Raw genomic sequence first — 27,771 nt, 5'->3', positions numbered from 1 at the left:
TTTGCTAGGAATCCATTGTTGAATCATGGTAATAAGATAAAGAAATGTGATTTTTATGCTTGAGTATTTACAAAAATAAAAAATTGAGTGTGGTTGATTTTCAAGTCTTAAAAATTATTATTATATAATGGATGATCTAAGTCTATTTCTATAAACGAAGCATCTGGATCACACCGTACTGTCAATTTTTAAAAGAAATGAATAAAAAAAACTATAAAAATCTCGGTTCATCTCCTGTTTTTGCTCGTAAACAGATTCCAGCTCAAGAACCTACTCCATTGGTAAACAAACAAGCCGAGCCCAACCATGCCATGTTCGGTTCGTTCTGATCGTTTACCAGCCTCGTCGCCCACCGCCTCGCCTATATGTACAAGGGCCACATCCCCCAAGAGCACCATGGCTTCTTCTTCTTCTTCTTCTTCAGGGAAGGGGGTGTTGCAGATCTATCCGACCTCATCTACTGGGGTAATCACTCCATATTGGAGAGGTATTGGTTATTGGTCACCCCCCCATCTTGCTTCAACCTTCCCCTTTTCTGCTCTCCCCTCTTTTGTGCCTTCTTTATTCGTTCTTTTCTCATCTCCTTTTTCACGAAATTATGTAGAAAAGTACGAGAGGGATGCAAAGAAGTACTGGGACATCTTTTACAAGCGCCACGAAAACAGGGTACTCTCTCTCACTCTCTCTCTCTCTCTCTGTTAGGTTCTCTTCATTTCTCCCAACCCTTTGCAGTTCTTCAAAGATCGTCACTACTTGGATAAAGAATGGGGTGGTTATTTCAATGTGGGTACTCTCTCTCTCTCTCTCTCTCTCTCTCCTGTTCCTGTTATTTTACTGGTGATTTCTTTCTTCTTTGTGCCAGGATGGGGATGAGAATGCTACTGAATCCACTGGGAAGAAGAGGGAGAAAAAGATTGTATTGGAGGTAAGATGATTTGTTTTTGCTGTTGTGGTAGGATTTGTAATTCGTCACTTAGCTTTTTATGGTATTTGTCTGAGAAGGGCTTTGCTTATCAACTTTGTTCGTAGTTGGCTTGACATAATCTTGTTGATGTTCATGCGCAGGTTGGCTGTGGAGCTGGGAACGCAATTTTCCCTTTGATTGCCACTTTCCCGCATATCTTTGTTTATGCATGCGATTTCTCACCACGTGCTGTTGATTTAGTGAAGGTTTATTGTTTTCTTACGGAGTCGAAGAAGTTTTGTTTTGTTTTTTTTCTTCGCACGTTATTTCTTATAGAGGCCATGATAGCCGGCCACAACTACAAATCTAAATGAGTTGAAATGGGGTAGGAAGAATACTTTTTGTACTACTGGATTCCAATATGTACAATGTATTCAAATTCATACTTAGTGCGTTTTATTTCCCGTCTCAATTAAGAGGAGTCATGAAAAGAACAGGTTCAAAATCGCGATAGATTCCTTTTTCAAAACCTGCTGCAGCTACACGGTTGAAGCTTCATGCATGATAATTTGCGTGATGGAAGTTGTGGTTTGATGGTGGAAGTGCGTATGGTCTTGGTTGCAGCATGCTATATGATGCATTGCAAATTATGGTGTCACTAGGGATGGCTATTTAAGTGGTGGTATTCATCATGATCTCGTTAGTGCAATTTTCTCTTAAAGGAAAATCTCATGATAAATTAAGAAAATTATTTTTTCTTGGTAAAATCTCGGGAAAAGATGGCTTATGCTTAAATCAAAGAAATATAATAAAATATATTAACATATAAGAAAAAATAAAAGCCATATAATTCTGTTAATAACAAAATAATGTTGGGATGAAAATGTGATGTTTTCAAACTTTGTGATATTTTGCAAATATCGTGTTTTGGGATTATTTCGGTTTCTGAAATTCTCGTCATAGGATTGGCAGATATTTAAAAAATAGGCGATGTTTGTGGCTTGGTTCTGTGGTATTAGAAGTAGTGGTAGCAGTAGCATCATTTGTTCTTGTGGGTGGATTAGCGATATTATTTTTGTAATGACATGATCCATTATACCGACGACATCAGGTTGTGAATTTTGTAGATCCATTATGCCTAGCATGATTTTGGTGTTGATGCAGGGCAATGGAAGAGATATTGAAAATTCATAATAATTTATGTTGCCAATAATGATATTATTCTCAAATTAGAAGCATTTCAGCATAAAGTAAATAAATCAAACAAATTGATTAAGCAATTTACCTTCTGCTTTTGGGTGAATGACAGTCAATAATAGCAAAGGATGAAATTTTAAATTTTAATGATTTTTAACAAATCTGGTCCAACACAGAAGTTTCTTTGAGAAACAATCTTTAAAAGTATCAAAGAGGGCTTTGGAGACTGACTATGCCGTCAGGTATGCTACTGGACCCCTACCCAGCACCAAATGTTGCTGGGTGTTAGGATAATGTTGGAGTAGAAGTTGGCTTTGATCTCGAAGTTTTTCCTTGGAAGGTACTAGCCAAACTAGTTTTTTATTCTCAATGGAGATTCTTGCTTCTCTTCAATGGCTTTTGTTGTTTAGATCCTTCTTATGCATATAATTTCTTTATGGCGTCCTTGTAATATATATTTGTATATCAATCATGTTCCTCAGGTGGTATCTTGAGCTACACCATGCATATACTGTTCAAATAAGACTTGCATAATCATTCAGAGGCCACTTCCAATGCTGGAAGATAAACGCTTCTGAGGCTTATCTTCAAAAGTTAGTGGATGCACATATTCATGTGTGAGTGCATCTGCATGTTCATGTTCATCTATGTAGCGTGCGACTGACATAAAATCTCTAAACTTTTTTATGCAGGCACACGAGGACTTCAATGAAGACCTTATTAATGCATTTGTATGTGATCTGACTCTAGATGACCTTACCAACAAAATTTCACCATCTTCAGTGGACATTGTAACCATGGTAATTTGAACAGTTTATGCTCCTATCTAAAGATAGCAGTATTTTGTTGCCTCTCTAAAGCATTGTTTTTTGCTGAAAGAGGCTTTTTGATCTGATATCATATTGAGATACATGCATTGAAAGTTTTGTGAATATGTTTGGGGGATTGTCTGACTTTTGCAGATATTTATGTTATCTGCAGTAGCTCCTGAAAAGATGCCACTAGTATTACAAAATATCAGGAGAGTCCTTAAGGTATTGGGTTGACAGAAAAAGGCAAACTGTGATGGTTATCGTCAGTTTGTTGCATTATTAACATGTGATGATGTGTGATTGATGTTTCTATTCTTCTGCAGCCAAATGGTCATATTCTGTTACGAGATTATGCAACTGGAGACCTTGCACAGGTGGGTCAATGAGGTTAACCTGCTATTCCATTTTGGCCAGTAGCATATTTACCATTTTTTTCGACCCATAGCATGGCTACTTGATTGGGATTGTTTCGTTTCTTTAATGTTCTTTAGAACATTCACTCTAAGTTAGATATTTGCTTTCCTTTGTGATGTTTGCTGAATCTTTTTTGGCATAGCTCTTGATATCACACTTTTTACCATTATTATGTACTGACTGGATGCCTGGAATTTACTTTTTCACTTGTATATTTTAAAAAATAGTAGTTAAAAAGTGTTATTGATATTATTATTTGCATTACTTGATGTTAGATTTCCAAAATAAAGAAAGCCTAAAATGCGGTTGCAACATTTCCATGCCAAGTTATTATTCATGCTAGCTTTTCTGTTTACTCTTTAAAGACCCTTATGTTGGTTTTATGAGTCTCTGTGCAATTCAACTTACTTGTGGGATCGGGATGACTTGGGATTGTTGGTCATTGTGCTATATGGTACGGTTTGGAGAATTATCTTAGTTAACTTGGGATGCAACTTTAAGGTATATGTTGAGTCCCAAGGTGAACTCTTTCTCGGACCCTGTGCGCGCACCAGCTACAGCCGATAGCTCACTCCTGTGCACCGGTGATTTTTCTGGCCAAACTCCTCGGCACTACAGCAATAAACTTTGTGAATAATTTGTTTCTTTTTTGCTGTACGCTTTTGGTCTTGATTAGTGGAGGTGGAGAACAAACTTTCATGACATAATGCTTGTGTCATCTTAATATGATAGTGATACCTTGACGATTGCATCCAAATTTTGAAGAGACTGCAGCTATACTTTTGTAGTTGGTACAGTGATATGTCCATTTCAAAAACATCAGGGATATTTTTGTGGTATTTATCTTGTTATTGAACTTGGTGGTTCATTCTGATAAATTTCGAGATTAGTGACCTAAGTTTGAATGGGTCAAATGATATTAGGAACGGCTGACTACCAAGGACCAGAAGATCACTGAGAATTTTTATGTCAGGGGTGATGGTACTGTAAGTAGACTTGTAGCCACCTTTTGTTTTCCACTTAATGTTCATAACCTTCTGTCAGTCCACATTCTGATCATTTCCTTGGTTTGCATGGTTCAGCGTGCTTTTTATTTCTCTGAAGACTTTTTGCTCGATTTATTTAAGCAAAGTGGATTTGTCAAAGAAGAAATTAACGTATACTACAAGCAAGTGGAGAATCGGTCTAAGGGGATTGTGATGGATCGGTAAGATCAATCTACTTAAATGCTACTAGCACGATGTGATGGCCTATCTGTCTGTGTGTAAACATTGGCACAAGTTGAAACCATAAATTTTGTTGTACATAAGTACCATTAAGACTATTTTTATTTTTTTATTTTACGTATTAATATTTATGATATTTTGTGTTAATATGAAATTGGTATTGATTTGGTTTCTCTGGGATCTATTGTATATGTTAGCCGCTGGATCCAAGGTGTATTTTTATCTATTGATGGTTCCGGCCCACATGGTTCTAATGCAAATGAGTCCCACCACCATGCGGATCACCCTCTTCAAAAAAACAATGACTCAAAAGAGCATGTTGGTTCAAATAAGTTAGCAGATCTTGTAAATGACGTGGATATCTCTGACAGTATTGCTCTTGATATGTTTGACATTTCAACGGCCTTTAGTGAGGTATGGAAAATATTTTTTACAGTCAAGTAGACATTCCTTGTATCAAGTAGTGATTTTTTCTCTGATGTTGGACTTTTCGTATTTCTGTAAGATAAATGGATTATTTCTTTCAAATTGATGTTTATAAGCTCATAAGCATTGAAAATAATCAAGCTAGAATCAGTATCTATGGTTTTGATTTTGTAGCATGTGTATTCCGAATGGACACTTCCAAATTGCTATAATGTTCATAAGCATTGAATGTTATGAGTTTTTTACCGTTAAAAGCATATTCTGAATGTCGTTATGCTATTTGTGGTTGAAAATGGGGTAGTTGAGACGAAGAACAAGCATCTTCCTTGAAATAACTCACACTTTGTTGCTAAAGATGAATTTTCTTGAATATTATTTGTGTGGTGCACACCTATTTAATTAATACGATCCAAAGTGAGGTAGTTACTCCTTCAAACCTTAAATACCAAATCAAATCTGTTTAGTGCTTCCTAGTATTTCTTATGTTCACATTCAATAGTCTTTTTAGGGATAAACATGTTTCTAGGGTTGCTAAATGGTCGTTTATGGAGTACTCTCCTTCACAAAAGGGTACATGTGTTTTAATCCAAGTTCTGGTAGGAAGTATGTTTTATGAATGCCACATTTTTCAAGGATAAGCCTTACTACAAGAATGAGTTAGAGCTTTTTGAAATAGATATGCTGCCAATACCTTGTCTACCTTTAACTCTGTTGTATCTTGAAGGCCCATTGATGGAGAAAATGAAGCAAAAGCTCGTAAGGAAGTAAAAGACTATGTAAGAGGGAAAGGAAATCTTGCCATTCATTGTCCTCTCAGTATTGTAACTATTTGATGTTCTTTACGAATCAGAGTTATCCCTTCTCTTGATTCTAAAGCAACTAGAGATCTGATTCCACTATAGATATTGGTCTTCAAATGTCTCATAGGAAAGGAAAAATGTTTATGTACTGCTCATTCTTTCTATGTTTTATTATCTTATTAATACATGACCCAATCCTTCAAAAATTTATAGCAAAGTTTGAACCTGGAAGAGGCAAAGATGCATCCATAGTTGAAGGCTTCTTTGATAATTGAGATGGCTGCATTTAAGAAAGATGGTACCTTTAAAATCACTTCTTTACTTACAGTTAGAAAACCTGTGGGACAGAATGCAAACATGCTATTTGAAGTCAGATAGATCAATTGAGAGATTTAAAGAAAGACACAGCAAAGGGGTATTGTCAAGCTTATGAGATAAAATGCCATAAATGTTTGCTTCTGTGGTTGAACTAAATGCAATCGCAGATCTCATTGATCTAGCTACTCAGAAGGGTAGGACATTACATTAGGTGGATCTCAATAATGCATTTCTTTAATAAAACTTGTTTGGAAACATATAGATGTCATTCATTCCTAATTTTTGTCTACAAGAATGGAAGAAAAAGTGTCTAAGGTGAAAAAGAAGAATGTCCATAGGTTTAAGCTATGTCACATGGTGCGGGTGCGGCGATGCGGCACTTTAAAAAAACTTGGGTGCGGGAGGGCAAAAATATAAAAAATTATATATATATATAATATAATTTTTAAGTTTTAAAAGTTAACAACAGTAACACTAATGAAATAAAAAACAATTATCATAATATCATCAAATCAATTCATCATCATACATGCAATAAATCAAATTAACAATCTACAATTCTATTCTACATTAATGCAACTTGATCTATCTAAGTATTTAACTAGTAAGTTAGTAACAAAATTTTAACAAATTTTAGGCAATAGACTAATATGTTACTAAAATTTTAACTAGTAACAATAACAAATGTTAAAAATATCTAAGTATTTAACAATAACAATAGAATAATAGACTAGTAGTAAGTTAGTAATAAAAACATGAGTATACAACCAAATTTTAAGTAACAAAATTAGTAATAACAATCAAATTACCCAACATCAAGTCATCAACAAATAATACACATTATAATCAACCATATGTCATAGGAAAAACTCGGTTCGGCTTGGTTGGGCTTGTGAAAACTCAGTTCGAGCTTGGCAGGGCTTGTGAAAATTGAGTTCGGCTTTGCTGGGTTTGTGAAAACTTAGTTCGGTCAGCATGTTTTGCAAAATGGCTGCTTAAAACAGCAAAAAAAAATTTGACAGACCCCCATACGGGCCATACGATTAGGATTCAAACTTGCAACATCCCAACAAACACATTATGTATAATATATCTATGTATATTATGTATAATGTTTATATTACATAGTTTTTACATGTAAAAACTCTTAAAAGATAGTTTTTTAAGAAAGCGAGCCAGCCGAACTGAGTTTTCCCTAAAATGGGTAATTTTTTTTTTTAAAATGGGCTTGTTTAGTCGAGATTGAGAGAGCGAGAAAGAGGTACACAGTAAGGGGGAAAGAGATTGAGTTGAGAGAGAGAGAGACACGCAATATAAAAATGGGGGAAAAAATAGAGAGAGAGAGAGGTAGCTGAGAGATTGAGAGACGAGTGAAGAGAGATTGAGAGAGAGAGAGAGATTGAAGGAGAGAATGAGGGAGAGAATACATACCTTGGAGATGGAGAGGAAGCATCGCGCTCGCCGGACGGTATTGTCTGGGTGTCGCAGCGCAGCAGCGTTGGGAGACAGAGGAGAGAGGGCAAAACAGTTTTGCCTCAATCCTCAAGCCCATTTCATTGGGCAATTTTTTATTTTTTATTTTAAAGTCCAAAAGTTGGACATATATGACTCTGGGTGCGTTGACCACACCCAGGGTTGGGTTGACCCAGAGTTACCGGAAACGCCTATAGAATAGGGGAAGCGCGCTTCCCCGGGACGCGCTTCGGAAGCGCGAAACGCAGCGCTTCCGAAATGCGAGGGGAAGCGCAGGTTCAATTGAGGAAGCGCGTCCCCTTTTAAAGGGAAGCACGTCTCCCTTTAAAGGGGTACGCGTACCCCTTTAAAGGGAGACACGCTTCCCTTTAAAGGGGGACGCTATTATGGAAAGGTCGAATTTGCCCTTAAAATTTTTTTTTTGCACATGAATATATTTTTTACCGAGGTTAAAATGGGTATTTTATAAAACCCGTGAAAAAATAAAATCGAAAGGGGCTTAGGGTTTTGTTTTTTCACGCGTTCCGACTCCTCTCTCTCTCTCTCTCTCGAGTTTTCGGCGAGCTCCGAGTTCCGGCGACCTCAAAAAATTCTGGTGGCCTCCACCGACTTCCGAAGATGAAGATGTTCACCTTCAGGTACGCTATCTTCTCTTACCCCCCTCTCTCACGCTCTGTCACTCTCTCTATCTCTCTGTCGTGCGAGCTCCCCTCCAGTCAGCAACACCAGTGGGATCCAATAGGGTAGTTTTGGGGAAAGTGATCAAGGGTTTTTTCTTTCTCGGTGTAGATCTATCGCAGGGGTTGCTAGGTGTAAGATTCTTTTTCTGGGTGTATATCAAGGGTTTTTTTGTTCCTGTAGATCAAGGGTTTGTTTGTAGTTTTTTTAGTTTCTGATTCATTATCGCAGCGGTTTTTTTTATTCATTCTGCATGAAGCAGTGGGTTGTTTTTTATTGTCTCCATGATACGCTATCTAATGATGGTTTAAAAACTGGCCGAGTCAACCTAGTGACTCGGTTTCACTCAGGCATTTACTGGGTCAACCCAGAAATGAACAAAACTTTGCTGATAGGGGTTCGGGGGCGCAAATAGGGGTGTAGCAAGAAAAAAAATTGGTGTGATAGGGGTTCAGGGGCAGCATCCTCCTTTTTTTTTGAGATAAAATAAAAATGGCTACAATTATTAATAAAAATCTATTTCATATGGACAAATCAAACTATTTGCTGTAGTTAGGGTTGGGCTACAAAAATGGATAAAAATCTATTTCATATGGAATCGGAACTGGGCTAATACTGAGCTTTTAATTTTTTTTTTTAACTGGACCGGGAGGCCCATATTTTGCTTTGATGAAGAGTTTTCGAGTGATATAGGGCTGGTGTCTGATTTGTGTGGTGTGAGGTTCAGCTCGTGAGCAGAGGTTTGATTCCTTCATTCTCTCTAGAAAGTACATTTAAGGAACAGGGGATTGTTAGAGACTATTTGTTTCATTTTTCCGTTGCAATAACATGATGGTCTTTATCTTTTGTTTTGTGTTATCATATGATGATCATTTATATTCTTATTTGAGACCCATAAATGAACAATATATTGGTTGAGAAACATTTCACATTTTGTGGTTGTTTAACTGAGTTTATTTGGTCGTCTTTTTTAGAAATAAGGGTTAATGCAGTATTTTTTTATCATTCTTGTAGGTTTTAACTTTTAAGTCATTTTGACGATTGCTTGAATCCTGATTCCTGATCAGATTGACTGGATCACTTTTATTATTCTTTTACTGTTGGATATATATGGATTATTGATTTATTGTTTTCAATTTCAAAGTCAATGAAAAACATGTTCTGCCTCCACAAGGTGTCTTATGGTTTCATTATGGTGTTTGATCTTGCAGACTTTTAGAATCTATTCTCTCCTTGATCTCTTGAAGTGATTTTGCTTTATGTGAATTCTGAACTTACATGTTGATCAAGTGAACCAAGCATGATAAAAGAAACAAAACAAAAGAGATACTTATAAGTATCCTATAATATATAAAAAATATATTATAGGAAAATTCTTGAATTCATATTATAAAAACATATTATACAAAATGTATACCAAGCATGATTGAGCTTATCATCCCTATTAAGTATGAATTCTTTGATATACTGAGCGTGGGCACACCCAGGCTCGGCTCATTTACTCTATCAGAAGAGTGGGGCAACTAGTATGCTGCAGCTAGTTGTTTAAAATTTTAAATAAATATCATTATTGCTAGTAACAGTCGGCCAATATGAATTTTGTTTTTCTTCGTTGTTATGTTATCTTATTTTGGCATTTTTTCATAAATGCAAACTTTTGAAAGAACTTTTTTTTTTAAATTTTGTTTGCTTTATCATAGTATATTATAGAATCATAGATCTTTCACCTCCTTAAATGATGTTTATTTATTTGTTTTAGTAATTGGTAAATTATGAGTAATGATTTGTGTTCTTCACTCTCCATTATTTACTGTTAATAATAGCTTTTTTAAAGTGTTTTAGGTTGATTCTGAGCATGAATCATCTAGTGGTGTTGGGAAGGGCAAGAAGAGGTCTTCTGCTTGTCCATATCAGTTTGAGGACCGAAACGAAAATTGTTTTGATGAGGAAGATGAAGAAGAATATGACTTGGATGACTACTATTCTGAAGATGACCAAGATGATGAACCACCTAGCATGCATAAAACAACAGTGCTATGGCGCCATGTATTGAAACAAAAGAAGAGTGGGCAAGGAAAGCAAGGTGGAACCCAAGTTTTTATGTGCAGGCACTGCAAAAATATTTATCATGGGTCATATACTCGAGTTTTTGCACATCTCATGGGATCTCCAAAGGGACAAAGTGTTGGGATTGCCTTTTGCCCTGAAGTTGCAAAAAATGCAGAATTGACAAAAAAAATTAAGAGGCAAGTTCGTCGAGTGGAGGTTTCATCAAGTGCATTTGAGTTGAGGAGATCAAGAATTGATACTCAGAAGAAGCCTATTAGTATGACTACATCATCTAGTGGAAGCCGAAAAACAGTTGATATTCGTGATACCTTTAAAAAGGTAGAAAGAGATGATGTAGATCACAAAATTATCAGATTTTTGTGTGGAAATGGCATACCTTTCAATGTGCTTCGATCACCATATTGGGAAGATATGATATCTGTAGTTAGTAAAGTGCCCAGATATAAACCCCCATCATATGAAAAAGCGCAAACAACGTTGCTTGACAGTGAGAAAGTGTGTGTTCACAGGGAGTTAAATGAATTTCGAGAAAAGTTTGAGGAGTTTGGAGTTTCCATTGTCTCAGACGGTTGGACAAATATCAAGAACAAACACTTGATAAATATACTTGCCTCAAACTGTTTTGGCTCGATGTTCTTATATGCAAGCGATTTTTCTAATGTGCAACAGTCAGCTGCAAACATTGCCGAGTTTTTGAAGACGGGATTTAAACTTGTGGGGCCTTCTAATGTAGTGCAAGTGATTACAGACAATGCAGCAAATTGCAAGTTAGCAGGTGAAGAATTAAAACAAACGTACAAGTATATTTTTTGGTCACCTTGTGTTGTGCACACACTTAATTTGATCTTCAAGGATTTGGCACATGAGTTTCATTGGTTGGGAGAAACATATTTGCAGAGTAAAGAAATTGTGAAGTATATCACAAATCATTCAAAAGCACTAGCAATCTTTAGAAGCAATGAAAAATTAGAATTAATAAAGATTGCAAAAACAAGGTTTGCTTCACATTATACTACTTTGAAACACTTGCTTGATGTGAGGGAGAGCTTAAGGCTCACAGTAGTTTCAGATAGATGGAGCGATTGGAAGCAATCATGCACGGATGAAATTATAAAAAAAGGGTCGTTACAACAGAAACAACTGTTCTTGATGAAGAATATTGAGATTCTGTACGTTTAGCATTATTGATTACAAAACCCATCTATAAGATGATTAAATTTTGTGATTAGGAAGGCTCTATAATTGGTGAAGTGTATGAAGGCATGGACAACATGTTGGGGGAAATCAAAGACAATCTAAAAGGACAATCAGATTTATATGAAAAGATTCATAAGATTGTCTTAAATAGATGGGATAGAATGAATGTGTCTCTCTATAGTCTAACCCACATGCTTACTCCAAAATATTACGAGTCAGAGTATCTCAAAATCCCAGCAGCAGAAGGGGTCAAACGAGTTTCTCCTGGTAAAAATTTAATTCTATCTATTTAATAAAGTTTAAAGTTAAATGATTTAATTATTTTATTATTTCATTTGCATTTCTCTTGTTATAGTTACTAAACATTTTTTTTTTGCAGAAAAGGATAATGATATCTTAGACGGTGCAATGCTTGCGCTTGAAGTCATATCTTCTGGAAATGAAGAGTTATCTACACTTTATAGGTCACAACTTGTGGCTTTTGCATCAAGAAGTGGAAGATTTAGCCGAAATGCAGTACGAATAGATGCACTGAATCCTACAATGTCAGTGCTTAATTGGTGGCGTTTTTATGGTAGTGATACACCGAAGTTGAGAGCATTAGCCATTAAGATTTTATCTCAACCTATTAGCACATCTTCTGCAGAAAGAGTGTGGAGCACCTATAGTTACATTCACAATGTTAAAAGAAATAGGCTCAATGAAGATCGTTCTGATACCTTAGTGTATATTCATTCCAATCTTCGATTGATTGACAGGTATAATTAAACTGTGTTGTACTTTTGTTTTGGTATTTTTTTCTCTTTTTTTATCATTGATTGTTTATTAGCATTCATATTTTATATTCTTGTTATAAAAGGTGCAACAATCGCTATAAAGAAGGGCCTAGTCGAAAATGGGATATCAATCCAGAACTTCCTATTGTAGAAGAAAATACGTTGAGATTAGAGGATATGCGATGGAGAGATTTGGATGATAGTGCACAACAATCAAGCACTATTTCCAAATCCAAACATAAAGATGCACAACCAAGAGCTCCATTACCTCCAATAATTATGCGTACAAATGAAGTTGAAGAGGATACAAATCAATCCATCAGAGCTATTAGAACTGCAGATATACAAGAGCGACCATCAGTTCCTCATGGTCGGATTGATCGTTTCTTTAGCCGGAGACTTAGGCAAGGTATGTTGATATTGTGTTTTTTATATTTTAAATTATGGTTTTTGAACATTTTAACTTTTTAACGTATTCATTATAGGAAATGAAGGAAGGAGCAGAAGACATGGTCGTGGAGGACAAGATGCACGTGATGATGCAGAAAGTTCGCAATCTATTGCTGACTTGAAGGGGAAGAGAAAGATGACAGATTAATGAACTCTTGAATTATTTTTTTTTTTATGGTGTAGTTGGAGTAGTCCAACTTAAAAACTTTTATGTTACTTTTTTGTCATGGTCTTATAATATTTTTTTGGTATACTTTTATTTTGAATCTTGCATGATGAAGTGAAGTAGTGGATTATGTTAATTTTAAGGTTAGACTTAGAGTTTAGAACTTTGTAGCTTATAATTTACAATTTAGAAATTTATAGCTTCTTAGGTCGCTTCCGGTTCTCGCTTCCGAGACGCTTCCCGGTTCGCTCCTAAGTGGTCCCACGCTTTCCGCTTCCTAAATTTTTGAAAGTGCCTCGCTTCCCGCTTCCGCTTCCCGTATCGCTTCCCGCTCCCGCTTCCTCGACTGGCAACTCTGGGTTGACCGCACCGGGTGCTGCAACTGCACGCACACCCATGTCGCGTCGCATTGACGTGGGTGCGACACCTGGTTGGCCAAATCCTTGTGACATAGGGTTTAAGTAATACAAAGGATGTTGTTTGAGAGATTTAGCAAGACAATAGTACGATTTAGATTTATGAGAAAGTTATTCTCTTTTTCTCTTCTTTTTGTCAAACGAAGTGATATGGGTATGTTCATAACATTGTTGTCATTGATGATGATGCAAGGGAGATTGATTAATCAAAGAAATATCTACATAAGTTTTCCATATTCAGGATTTTGAACCCTTGCAACTTTACCTTTGCATAAATGTCCTCAGATCATTAAAAGATGCACTTTCTCAAAGAAAATATGTGTTACCATTTATCAAGGAGATAGAAATGTTAGGATGCATGGTTGTAAACAGTCCATATTTGTTTGATCAACACTTGCAATTATTACTGGCACTTGAGGTTGATAGACATCCTTTCTCCTACTCAAATGAGTGTGTTAAATGGTAGAAGGATATTTTGGGCATTTAGTTAAAGTTACTGGAAGCTTCTTTGATAGGTGGAAAATGTGTTTCCTAGAAACTTGTGCCAGAAGCCTCGAAAGCATGATATTCCTTGCTTTCGAAACTTGATGAAACTCTTGATTCTCCCATGCTTCTTCTATGTTTCATCTATGATCCCCTACATGCTCCTTTTGTGTTTCTTTTCATGTTTTTTATGTGTTTCTTACACTTTCCACTCACTTCTCATGTGTTTTTTCTAAATTGGTAACTACCATGCTTAGATTTTGACAAAAAATTAACTCACTAAAAGTTCATGAAATTTAAAAATAATCATTTTTTGTTTTACTTTTTATTTGCTTCCTGTTCGATTTTCATTTCACTTCACATTCGATTCCCATATCGTTTCCTTTTTTATTCTTGTTTCGCTTTCAAATCGATTCCTCACTTTTCGCTTCTTATAAATTTTAAATTCTCGCTTCTTACTTCCTTTCCCCGTATCGTTTCTCGCTTTTTCTTATTAGTCTGACAACCCTGCATCTATGTCACCTGGGTATGGGTACGGAAGGTACGATACAACAATTCCAAAAAATGTGGGTATGAGGACACAACTAAATATATACTGAAAAATATATATTATATATCTAAAATATATATTATATCTAAAATATATACTGAAAATATATATAATATATAATATAGGATACGACACATACATAGTCTAGGTACCAGTACCTGTGTCGACACGGGTACGACACCCTAAGTTATCAAAACAAGAAGTGAAGATGATGGATGGAGAGCATAGACAGGCAATGCAAAACAAAAACTTTATTAGTTAGAATGGAAGATATTACAACACATAGGGGTCAAGCCCTCTTACTAACTTCCTATATAAAGTTGGACTAAAATGACGTTCTTGTTAAAAGATGATCTCCAGATTTACCTGCACAAGGAGGAAAACGAATGACAGAGAAGAGGGGCTGCAGAAGGTCACGACTGAATTCACTCATCCGTAACTGATCTATTCAGTAATACATATAGGAAGTGATTACAAAAATTAGGCTACAGAAATACCCTTTAATAAACAACTAAATTACAACATAACACGGCTTTGTTTATTGATACAGGTCTGGATTGAATCCAGATCCATGAACGACTTCTTTTCACCCTCCATCAAGTTGTACATGGTCTTGGATCATGAACAACTTGCCTTTTAACATCCAAAACATGTCCTTTGTTAATTCTTTTGTGAATATGTCTGCAACTTGCTCTTCAGTTCGAACAAAATTGGGCTCAATCTCTTTTTCTTCGACCTTTTGCCTTACAAAGTGTTGGTCTTGTTAGTTTGGATCATGGATCCGACCCGATCCACCTCGAGATCCAGCGGTGGCATGTTTGTAATTAGTTCTTATTACCTGTGCAAAGTGTATTGTAACACTTATAAATATTAAGTAAAAAGGGAAAACCCTATTGCGCCGACTATTCCTCTCTCTCTTCTCGTTCTTTACCACATCTCTAACATCTGCAGGCTGATATTTCTGACATGGTATCAAAGCACAGGCGCGGAAATCGATCATCTGGAAGGCCTATAAGGACCAGTGCGTGAAAGGACGTAGGCTTTCTCCATTCCTTTTTCCTTAAATCTATTTCTGATCTTCTGATTTCACGCAGTTTCACGTATCCCTATTTCACGCAGTTTCACGTATCCCTATTTCACGTATCCCATTGAATTTTTTTTTTTTGAATAACGTGTGTGAAGATTATTTTCTGGATTTCTGTGCAATGTGTTGTTGATATCATTTTCAACACACACAATATTGTTGTTCTTCTTCTCTTAATACACTGTTAAATACAGTTTGTTCTCTCATTCTTCATAAAATCTATGGATTCCAAATTAAACCCTAGTTTTCTTACTCACCTCATGACCCACAAGTTATCACATGATAACTATTTGCTTTGGAAACGCCAAATTGTGCCTTTTATTCGCAGTCATGGTCTTTATGGGCATCTAGATGGACGATCGCCCGCCCCACCTACACATATCATGCAGGAAATAACAGGTGAAGATGGGAAGGCGAGTCAACTTCGAAGCACCAATCCAGCTTATGACATATGGGTACAACGGGATCAGACATTAGTTGCTTACATAACCTCCACACTTTCTGATCGTGTTCTACAAACTATCTCTGATGACCAATCCGCTGCCGAGTTGTGGAATGAACTAGCTCATTCTTTTTCTCAGGTTTCCGAATCTCGGATTTTGCAACTCAAGTGGAAATTCCAATCCATGCGAAAAGAAAACAAATCCATTACAGAGTTCATAGGGGATGTCAGAGTGATTACAGATCAGTTAGTTGCCATCGGAAGTCTTGTATCAGATAAGGATATGGTACAACAGGTATTAGGTAGTCTTGGACCTGAATATCGCATGTTCTGCACGGCACTCCAGGTTGTTTCAGTCTTTCCATGTTTTGATGATCTTCAATCTAAGCTTTTGCAATATGAGGTCAGTTTAAATCAGGAACACGTGTCAGAGGATGCTCATCCTGTGATGATGACACATACGCCTATTCAAACAGGAGTTTCATTTACTCTCCCTCGCCCCAATGGAACATCTATGAACAGAGGAGGATTACTGCCTACACCAGGTGGAAGAGGTATTGGTTCAAGCAGTGTATCACGAGGAGGACGTGTTCCTACTTGTTTTCTATGCAACAAACGGGGACATGTTAAAGCAAACTGCTGGTACAATCCTCAGAACCGGAACAAATCAGGGAGGCCAGATAGTAGGTCAGGGCAGAAGGCCATTCATCAGGTTACCCGTACTCCTCAGGGACAGGTTCTTCCACAGGACGTACAAAATATCCTTATGACTACTTTCAATCAGATGAACTTGCGTCAAAATGAGGAAGGTATATGGTATATTGATTCAGGGGCAGCAGCACACGTTACTTCTGATGCAGGTAAATTTACTCACATGACTCCTTACACTGGAAATGGCACTATAGTCATAGGAGATGGATCTCACCACCCCATCTCTCACACTGGAAATGTCTCCCTTTCTTTGCCTGAATCTCAATTACCCTTGTCAAATGTCTTACTCACACCTGCTATTCAAAAGAATATTCTATCTGTGTCTAAATTAGTTGATGAAACAAATTCTTCCATTGAATTTACTCCTTCTTTTGTTTATCTTAAGGATCTTCACACCAAGAAGACGCTCGCTGAAGGAAGACGCTCGCTGAAGGTGAACGGCGCGGGAACATGTACGTCTTTGAAGAATCTCATGTGCCTTTGAAGACGTCGTCTTCCATAGCCGTGGCTTCTTCAGCTCCTTCCTTTCCAACATTTTTGAGTCGATCCACAGATCATAGTTCCTCATCTAGAGTCTTGAAACTTAATAAGCCAAACTTATGGCATCTTCGTTTGTGTCATTGTAGTCAAGTCTTTCTTGACAAGTTGTCTGCTAAAGGTCTAATACCCGCAGTCAGTTTAGAGTCAAAATGTCCAAGTTGTCATTTATGCAAAAGTCATGTACTTCCTTTTCATAGTATCAATAAAAGAGCAACAAAGCCTTTTGAAATTATATGCTCAGATGTTTGGGGTCCTGCGCCCACTGCTTCTCTTTCTGGATCTCGATACTATGTACTCTTTCTTGATTCTTACACTCGTTTTAGTTGGATTTACTTCATGAAAAACAAACATGAAGTTTTCAAGTTGTTCAAACAGTTTCATGCACTAGTCCAAAACCAATTCAATACCAATGTTGTATATTTCCAGTGTGATGGGGGAGGAGAATACATATCCCATGATTTTAGTGAATATTTGAAGGAACATGGCATTACACGTAACATTTCTTGCCCTCGTACCCCTCAACAAAATGGAGTTGCTGAGAGAAAGCACAGGCATATTGTTGAAACAGCCTTGAGCATGATGCATACTGTGGGCATACCTTTTTCCCTTTGGACCGAGGCTTTCCACACAGCTGTTTACGTTATCAACAGGGTGCCCATGACCATCCTTGAAGATAATTCTCCATATTTTGTTCTTTATAATTGTCATCCATCATATGAAGAACTACATCCTTTTGGTTGTGTATGTTATGTTCATATTGATCATTCATTGAGAAATAAGTTTCAAGACAGAGCTATACAATGCAAGTTCTTTGGGTATGCAGATGACTATAAGGGATACAGGTGTTATGATCCTCATACAGGCAAAATTCGGGTATCCAGAAATGTTGTTTTTGATGATGAAAATTTTGACACTCTGGGTTCATCTTCCACAGATACACAGGACAGTTATGATCCTTGGCTAAGTGACTCACTTTTATATGACTCGTTGCCTCATGAGGATTCATCTTTATTGACAGACAATGAACCCTATACTTTTGATGTGGAACCACATATAGAAGACATTCCTCCTACAACAACATCCTCACGTTTTTCTGGTCTTGTTTATTCTCGTAGAACTCACCCAGTCAATGCTGAGACTCCTCTACGACATTCCACTCGAGTTAGACATCCTATAGATCGTTGGGTAAGTTATAACAATTTCTCTTTGGATTTTCAAACATTTCTAACCAGAGTGTCCAAAGAAACAGAACCTTCCTCCTTTCATGATGTTGTAAATTCTCATGCCTGGATAGAGGCGATGAATGAGGAAATGGAAGCATTGCATGAATGCAACACATGGGAAATTGTGCCAAGACCAGATAACAAGAATGTTGTAGGATCCAAATGGGTGTACAAGATCAAGCACAAACCGGATGGCAGTGTTGAGCGCTATAAGGCTCGTCTGGTTGCACGAGGCTTCACACAACAATATGGGCAGGACTACGATGAAACATTCAGCCCACGTTGGCATTACAACATGGATGGTCACTCAGTCAACTTGATGTTAAGAATGCTTTTCTGCATGGTGAACTAAAGGAAGAAGTTTACATGGAGCAGCCACCTGGATATAGCGTGCATGATTCATCAAATTGGGTATGTAAACTTCGACGCTCTCTTTATGGATTAAAACAAGCTTCTCGATCTTGGTTTGAAAGTTTTTCCACAGAGATCCAGCGTCATGTGTTCAATAAAAGTGTTCTAGACCATTCATTGTTCATCTTCAAAAGTGGTTCAGCTATTGTTTGGGTGCTTATATATGTTGATGATATCATTATTACCGGGAGTGATGAGGATCACATATCTTGGGTTAAGTCTATGCTGATGGCTAAATTCAAGATGAAAGACTTGGGGTGCTTGCGATATTTTTTGGGTGTGGAAGTTGATAGTCGACATGAGACTATTACATTGAGCCAACATAAGTACACTATTGATATTCTCCTCGCTACAGGGATGGAGAATTGTAAACCAATTAGTACACCTTGTCTTCTAAATCATAAGTTAAGTGCTAAAGAAGGCACTACTTATCATGATCCTACTTTGTATCGCCGAGTTGTAGGGATGTTACAATACTTAACATTCACTAGGCCTGACATAGCATACTCTGTCAATCAGGCCTCTCAGTTTATGCATGCTCCTACAGATGCACATATGGAAGCGGTAAAAAGAATCCTTCGGTATTTAAAGGGTACGATTGGAGATGGTTTGATGTATAACAAAGACACAGCTTATACGTCAGGACATCGACTATTCACCTACACAGATGCGGACTGGGCTGGTGATCCTGATGAGCGCATATCAGTTTCAGGGTACTGCATCCTTATCGGCAATAATGTTGTAACATGGAGTAGCAAGAAGCAAAAGGCAGTGGCGCGATCTAGTACTGAAGCCGAGTATCGTGCAATGGCAGCAGGAACAGCTGATGTTACGTGGGTGAGACACCTACTGCAAGAATTACAAGAACCAATCTCGTCCTCTATGCTTCTTTGTGATAATCAGAGTGCTATTAATATTGCCTTCAATCCCATTCTTCATTGTCGCACGAAGCATATCGAAATCGATCAACACTTTGTTAGACAAAAGGTGGAAGAAAAATAAATTGAACCCGTGGAAGAAAAAGAAATTGAACCCGCATATGTTAGGTCAGATATGCAAGTTGCTGACATTTTTACAAAAGGATTATCCACTCATCAGTTTTGGGCACTCAAAGACAAGTTGAGCATGATCAAAGACCATACTCAACTTGAGGGAGGCTGTTAGTTTGGATCATGGATCCGACCCGATCCACCTCGAGATCCAGCGGTGGCATGTTTGTTAGTTCTTATTACCTGTGTAAAGTGTATTGTAACACTTATAAATATTAAGTAAAAAGGGAAAACCCTATTGCGCCGACTATTTCTCTCTCTCTTCTCGTTCTTTACCACATCTCTAACATCTGCAGGCTGATATTTCTGACAAGTCTATCTCAATGTGTTTTGCCTGACTATGATAAATAGGATTAAAGGACATATTAATAGCACTTTGGTTGTCGCATAGTAGAAGTGATCGAGCAATCAATTCTCCTATCTCTGTGAGTAGATGTCTTATCCATGTAGCCTTTGCAGTCTCGGCAGCCATCGACCTATATTTGGCTTCTGTGCTCGATCTAGCGATGACTTTCTGCTTTCTACTGCTCTAAGAAACCAAGTTCGACCCAAGGAAATTGCAATAACCAGATACCGATCGACGTTCATCTGGATCCTTTGCCTAATCAACGTCAATATAAACAATGATCATCTCATGTGCACCTTGATTCAACCCACTTTTTTTGTACACAAGTCCATCATCGACAATGCCTTTTAGATACCTTAGTATTCTCTTAACTGCCTCTATATGTGATGTACGAGGCTCATGCATAAATTGAGATACCTGATTGACTGAATACACTATGACAGGGCGAGTGAATGTTAGGTATTGTAACATGCCTACTATGTTGTGGTATCTAGTAGGATCTTCTTATAAGTCTCCCTGTTTAGAGCTCAGTTTCTGATGTATGACACTTGGAGTTGCCAAGGGTTTGCAATTCATCGTACCGGCTCTACTGAGAATATCCACTTTATACTTGTGTTGAGTGAGGGTAAGAATATTGCATGTCTTGTCGACTTCCTGTTAAATTATATCATGTATACATATATATATATATATATATTTGCCTTAGGGGCATTTTTGCCATTTCCCATTTTACGTATATTCACACTTGTGAATGTGCATGTAACTTTTCTTCATTTTCATTTTCTTTGTCTTCTTTTCTCTTTTTCCTTTTTCTTTTTCTCTTTTCTTTCCTTCCTTTTCTTTCTTCATTTTTCCTTCTTTTCTTTTTTTACCTTTTTGACTAAAAGTCAAAGGAGGGGGAGACGTTGGACCCCCCTCCAACGTCTAGTAGGAGCCCCTCCTTTTGGTCTCTTCTTGTATTATAAATAGGGGTGTGTCCCCTTTAATTGTATTCATTCTTTTGGGAGCCTTTGTGCTCACCCTTGCTCAATAGATCAAATCTTTTGCATTTCAAGTGTTCTCTTTGTATCTTTGTGTACTTTTTATTCAAGTGTTCTTGGTGTGTCTTTGTACACATATCCCTTTGTGGAGCTTGTGCTTGTAGTGCACATCTTTGAAGATATTTTTACACTTCCACCCCAAGGAAATATCGTAGATCTCCTAGATCCTTCATTTTAAATATCTGATTCAACAATTTCTTTACTTCCTCAATATGAGTTTCGCAGTTTCCTGTAATGATGGTGTCATCTACATATATCAATAGGAGTGTAGTCACACTTTGCTTTTTGTAGATGAATAATGAATGATCTAGAAGGGACCTAGAGAAGCCATGTCTCTGTATTTTAAGCGAAAAACTCTTGAACCAAGAACGAGATGCCTGTTTCAAACCATATATCGCTCTTTTAAATCTACACACGTACTGATTAACATCTTGTTCTGCATATCATGCCGGTTGCTTCATATAAACTTCCTCCTTTAAATCTCCACGCAGGAAAGCATTTTTAACATCTAGCTGACTTGATGTCCATCCATGTTCAATAGCTAGACCCAACACAATTCGAATGGTCCCCATTTTCACAACAGGGCTAAAGGTTTCATTAAAATCCTGCCCTTGTTATTGTGTGAACCCTTTGGCAACAAGTCTAGCTTTGTACCTTTCAATACACCCATCAGGTTTATATTTGATCTTGTACACCCATTTTGATCCAACTACATTTCTGTTGGGTGGTCTGAGAACAACCTCCCAACTACCACATTCATGTAAGGCTTCCATTTCTTCATTCATCGCTTCGATCCACTTCTTTGAGTTGACAACTTGATAAAATGTGAGAGGCTCATGTTCTTTGTTTATGGATGTCAGAAACAATGGAAAATCCAGTGAAATTTTTTTGTCGTTGACCCATCTGTCAAGTAGATATCGAGCCCGAGTAGACCTCCTGACAACCAACATTTGTGAGAAAGTAGGAGGCACATTAAGATCCGGACAGGAAGCAAAGACGGGTGGAGGTTTTTTTTCACGTCGGGTGTAGACGATGCCCTTGTACCTTCCTGTTTCCGAGGATTGTGCTGCAACCTCTTCTGATTGTGATGCATTTTCTGGCTCCTCACATGTTTCCTTCTGACTACAGTCCGGAGGGCAATCATCATCAATGTTGGAAAAGAGTTCGAAGCTTAGCCATGGATAGTATAGCTCAACATTGGATCCTAAGCTGGAGGGGTTAGCTGATTGAATATCAAAGTTCATCTCATCAAAAATAACGTTTCTCGACACTTTGATGCGTTTGCTCAAAGGATCATAGCACCTATACCCCTTATAGTCATCCACATACCCCATAAATCTGCACTTCAAGGCTTTGTCTTGAAACTTATGCCTCAACGAGGTGTCAATGTGCACATAACAAACATATCCAAAAATGCGTAATTCATGGTAATCGGGATGTATGCCAAAAAGTGTAAAATATGGCGATCTGTTTTCTAACAGTGCCATGGGTAGGCGGTTTATCGCATGCACTGTAGAGTGAAAAGCCTCTGTCCATAAAGTAATAGGGAGATTACTATCATGCATCTTGCTCATTGCACTCTCAACAATATGTCGATGCTTCCTTTCAGCAATCCCATTTTGTTGAGATATGTGTGGGTAAGACACTCTTCTCCTTATTCCATTTTGCTGGAGAAAATGAATAAAATCACTAGAGGAGAACTTTCCCCCTCCATCACATTGAAAATGCAGAATGTTTTCAGAGAAATGGTTTTTGATAAAAGAATAGAACTTTCAGAATAATCCAAAGACTTCTGACTTATGCTTCATGAAGAATATCTAAGTGTAACGTGCATAGCTGTCAACAAAGATAAGATAATATCTACTACCCGAATCAGAGACAATTGGGGCAGGACCCCAGACATCAGAACATATGATCTCAAAAGGCCTTGAAGCTCTTTTATTGATTGAATTGAAGGGTAAAACATGACTCTTATATAAATGACAACTCGAACATTTTATTTCATTTGCTTCTGAACCCATACTAGACTTAGGAATCAAATGATTTGAGACAAGTTTTTCAATAAAATGATGACCACAATGACCCAATCGACTGTGCCAAAGAATTGGCTTATTACATTCAGAAATAGCGAACACACACTCAGAAGAAATTAATGATGGATGCTAATAAAGCTTCAAGGATGAACAAGTGGAATGAACTGTGGAGGAGGGATATTTTTGAAAAATGTACATATTGCCTCGTCTCTTTCCTTCAGCGAATGTCTCCCTCGTGCGAAGATCCTTGACATAAACAGAAGAGGGAGTAAATTCAATTGAGGCATTAATATCATCAATAAGTTTTGAGACAGAAACAATATTTTTCTGAATATTTGGTGCATTAAGAACATTTGAAAGCTTGAGGGAAGACTTAGACATGGGTATAACAACATTTCCAATGTGTGAGATGGAGTGGTGAAAACCATCTCCTGTGACTATACTATTTCTACCAACATAAGGAATAAGGTTTTAAGAGTTTACCCGCATCACCTGAAACATGGGTTGCTGCCCCTGAGTCAACATACCAAATGCCTTTATCATTCTGCTTCATATTCAGTGCTGCCAATAGTAATTCCTTTACTTCTCCCCCAGCCTTTGAGATTTATGTGTCTTTCCTAGCCTCTGTTTGCGAAGATTTTCCTTTATTTTGGGGATTGAACCAACAATTTGCTTTAATATGCCCATTTTTGTTACATATAAAACAGGTAGAAATGAAATTTTGACCTTGCTGATTAGGGAAAACATTGGGCATTGGAAGTAGTCCACGACCCCCAAAGCCATGTCTTCCCTGTCCACCCCTGCCTCGATACTTCTTGAGTCCCTGATTGCACATAATTTTCTTCAGAGAAACTCTTCTCATCTCATATTGCAGCAATTTTGCACGTAGATCTTCAAACTTTGGAAGCTCTGGGAGGCACAATAAGGACGTTGTCAGAACATGATAGTCTGGCCCCAACCCGCTTAGAGTTTGCTGTACTTTATCTTTATCATTAACCACACATCCCACGATAGCCAACTGATCCGTGATGCTCTTCATTTTATTCAAGTATTCCATGATAGACATGAAATCTTTCAATATATGAAATTCTCGCTTAAGAAATACAACTCTAGCCTCGGATATTTGCGAGTATGTCTAAAGTAACTTGTCCCACAACTCCTTGGCTGAACAATCATTAGGAATGGCTACAAGAACCTCTTGCGACAATGTAGAGGTGATGTATGCCACCAATGCTTGGTCTCTCTTCATCCAAGCGATGTAATTCGGATTTCTGAGAAGCACTAGAAGATGCCCCTTTATCATCTTTCTTTTCCTGCGAAATAAACTCTGGAGGGGTTGGAATTGACCCATCCAGATGTCTAGAGAGATCTTGGATCCTTATAAAAGGAACGATCTGTCTTTTTCAAGTCAAGAAATTTGTATTGTTTAACTTCTCAGAGACGAGTTGACTAAGAAAGTTAGAAGAAGGATCTGTTTGTGGGAAGGAGGAATCCATTGAGGAACACAGGAAATTGATGTTAAAAGAAAAGGGAGAATTTCTGGACCAGATTCAGTCTATATGAAAAAAATTGGCCACTTTTAATATTTTGTCCTTTGACTAGCAAGCATGACAGATCTGATCGTGGCAACATTGAATCGGTTCCAGATCGATAGAGTCCCTCGTTGAATAAATATAAATAGTCTCCAAGAAATTCTGTGATATGGAATAATAAGGATGATGAATGTAAAGCAAAGGTATTTCAGATAAAAACCAGATTAGCAGCAGAGGATCCTGTCGATGATTCCCTTTAAAATGGACAAAGATTATTGGCAAAAGAAAAGGAGATAAGAATCAATATTTCAATGTGGAGAAACGTTCTCGATTTTCCGAAGAAAAGAGTTTCAATGAGGAGCTCTCAACTTATTCTATGAGTTAGTAAAGAATGAGGAGAAAACGCTGATTAGAAGATGCAGCAAATCTGGGATTGGAAAATCTAGATTTGGATTTAAAGAGAGGTATAGATCGAAATACAGATTTAAAGAAAGATGCAAGAAAAACAAAAAAATGCAGATATGAATTCAGAAAGAAAAAACGCAGATTGAAAATTTAAATGTGTTTAGGAAAACGCAGATTGAGAAGAAACACTGATTTGGATTCAGAAAAAGGCGCAAATTGAAATGTAGATCTGGATTTAGAAAGGAAAAAAATGCAGATTTGGATTCAGAAAAGATGCAGATTGAAAACTCACAGATTTCTTGGCTTGGAACTTAAGATCATCTCTTTGGACATTCCTTTTGGAGAAGCAATCCCAGGCCCAGCTTTAACACCGCTTTGATATCATGTTAAAAGATGAACTCCAGATTTACCTGTGCAAGGAGGAAAACGAATGACAGAGAAGAGGGGCTGCAGAAGGTCACAGCTGAATTCACTCATCCGTAACTAATCTATTCAGTAATACATATAGGAAGTGATTACAAAAATTAGGGTACAGAAATACCCTTTAATAAACAACTAAATTACAACATAACACGGCTTTGTGTATGGATACGGGTCTGGATTGAATCCAGATCCATGAATGACTTCTTTTCAGATCTAACTTTGATTCCAACAATACAAGAATAGACAAGAATGCCGTTGTAAATAATAAAAATACATACAAGGGTATCACCCAACAATAGTAATACACTGATATTGCGTTTCTCAATATTAGTCGCATCTTCCTTGGAATATACTTGTACATTCATCTGTCATACATTTTGTGCATCAAGGACAGTTTTGTCAAGTAGGTCTTACAAAATACCAACTTGTAATAAATGGCACTAATGTGAAAAGGAAAACTCTCTCTCTCATGTCATCCCATTTCTTTCTTTCTTGTCTACATTCTCCCTACTCATGTCTTTTTGTGGGGCATGGAGAGCCCTTACATAAGCAAATTGTTCTCGTTTTATAGTTGCCGTGAGTGGTGCCCACTGAAAAAACTACCTTTTTGATGGAAATAGTACTTATTCTGTGGTATACAAACACATCCTTGGTGCCTATAGAAGGTACTAAAATGTAAATCCTGCCTGATACAATATTCCAGAAAATGTATTTTGAACTTTTTTAGAACAATTAGTTTCCTATATATCCGAGCCCTTTTCTGCGATCTGTGTATTCGGGCCCACATTCTTCATATTTTTATAAAATTTTCTGGATGGTCAAAATGATCTGGTTTACACATGCAGCACAAATAAAATGCAGCCAGGGAAATGTATAAGGAGAAATTGCACTATGTTCATTGACCCTTTCCCTTGTTTTTCCAGAGATCTGCTCAGGCATGTATCTATGTAACATCCAACTCAAGAGCAAGTTGGATGCTGATGTACCTGCTAAGAATCATTAAATGGCATGAAGCTTGTGTCGGTAGTTTGCCATAAAATATCAATTAAAACATGTATTACAGTTCATGTATCGTGAATTTGACTTGTGGTTAAATGCCATGAGATCTTATTCAGTGTTGTCATTTTTTTTTTCATAATGCATTACATATATGATCATTGCTGACAATAATTTTTTTTCAATTGTAGGTAACCGATATCAATGTTGGAGAACACAACTTCAAAATAAAGGTACTCTCTAAAGAATTCCAACACACCTGTAAATCAACAGGTTTGATGCTGTGGGAGTCGGCTCGTTTGATGTCTTCAATATTAGCTGAAAACCCTTCAATAGTCACGGGGAAACGGATTTTGGAGTTGGGCTGTGGCTCTGCTGGTATCTGCTCAATGATTGCTGCTGGACAAGCAGAGATGGTGGTTGCCACTGATGGAGATGAGGTAGCTCTTGACTTGTTAGGTCAGAACATCATCTCAAACATGTTCCCATCTTTGTTGGACAGAATCACTTGGAAGAGATTGGAATGGGGAAAGAAGGATGATATCGACTCCATAAAAGCATTAAGCCCTCAGGGTTTTGATGTGATCATCGGCACTGATGTCACATATATACTTGATGCTGTCTTGCCGCTGTTTGACACGGCCTCTGCACTGATTTCAAAAGGATTTATTGGGGACAGTAAGCCAGTTCTTATACTCTGCCATGTTCTGAGGCGAGTTGATGAACCATCTATACTTTCTGCTGCATCTCAGATGGGGTTCTGGCTTATTGATAGCTGGCCCCTTGAAACCAGAGTAGAAGCTTGTCAACTATCTGGCCTAACCTCTGGTATCAGAAGTGTTATTTCACAATGGTTTTCAGGGAATATTCTCGAGAGAGAACCCCATAATTCTGCTCTTAATATCCTGTGTTTTGAATTTGGAAGGTAGGAGCAACTTATTTGCTATTTATCATTCTTTTGATGTCTGTGTTGCTGCCTCAGTGTAGGATATACAATTGGTTGCTTGCTCTAGAAAATCTGTTTGTGAACTTGAGAGATTATTTATTACCGAGTTTGATGGCACTTTACTATTTCTGACGGAGAAATATGCTTGAACTGTTTGGGAATATCAACCAAAATGATCTTTGCAGGTGAGATTTGGAAAATTTTCCTGGTAAATGGCATCACGAGTTTGAAAAC

General features: G+C 37.4%; 1 protein-coding gene across 3 annotated transcripts; it reads left to right on the top strand.

Moving 5' to 3' along the window:
* Positions 1–269: 269 nt before the first annotated feature.
* LOC149820410 (S-adenosyl-L-methionine-dependent methyltransferases superfamily protein) lies at positions 270–27,677 on the top strand. 3 transcript variants are annotated; one of them, XM_089983618.1, is made up of 12 exons: positions 270–487; positions 605–666; positions 733–783; positions 863–925; positions 1,066–1,170; positions 2,794–2,901; positions 3,064–3,135; positions 3,237–3,287; positions 4,251–4,313; positions 4,410–4,534; positions 4,751–4,967; positions 26,783–27,677. In XM_089983618.1, the coding sequence occupies exons 1-12, from the start codon at positions 307–309 to the stop codon at positions 27,518–27,520; spliced, it is 1,836 nt and encodes a 611-aa protein (XP_089839744.1). In that variant the 5' UTR covers positions 270–306; the 3' UTR covers positions 27,521–27,677. The 3 variants fall into 3 exon arrangements, with proteins under 3 accessions (XP_089839744.1, XP_089839745.1, XP_089839746.1); XM_089983619.1 differs by lacking the exon at positions 733–783; XM_089983620.1 differs by lacking the exon at positions 1,066–1,170.
* The last annotated feature ends 94 nt before the right edge of the window (positions 27,678–27,771 follow it).

Source organism: Nuphar pumila, chromosome 12 (assembly GCF_984573655.1).
Source record: "Nuphar pumila chromosome 12, dmNupPumi1.hap1.1, whole genome shotgun sequence".
Classification (NCBI taxonomy): Eukaryota; Viridiplantae; Streptophyta; class Magnoliopsida; order Nymphaeales; family Nymphaeaceae; genus Nuphar; species Nuphar pumila.
Note: the sequence above shows the minus strand (reverse complement) of the source record. Positions and strands in the feature narration are given on the sequence as shown.

Bases quoted from the DNA above. Each gene is read 5' to 3' on its own strand.
- LOC149820410 (XM_089983618.1), top strand. From the start codon at position 307: ATGCCATGTTCGGTTCGTTCTGATCGTTTACCAGCCTCGTCGCCCACC. The intron at 2,902-3,063 runs GTAATTTGAACA...TGACTTTTGCAG, and splicing joins CAGTGGACATTGTAACCATG to ATATTTATGTTATCTGCAGT. The intron at 4,314-4,409 runs GTAAGTAGACTT...TGCATGGTTCAG, and splicing joins ATGTCAGGGGTGATGGTACT to CGTGCTTTTTATTTCTCTGA.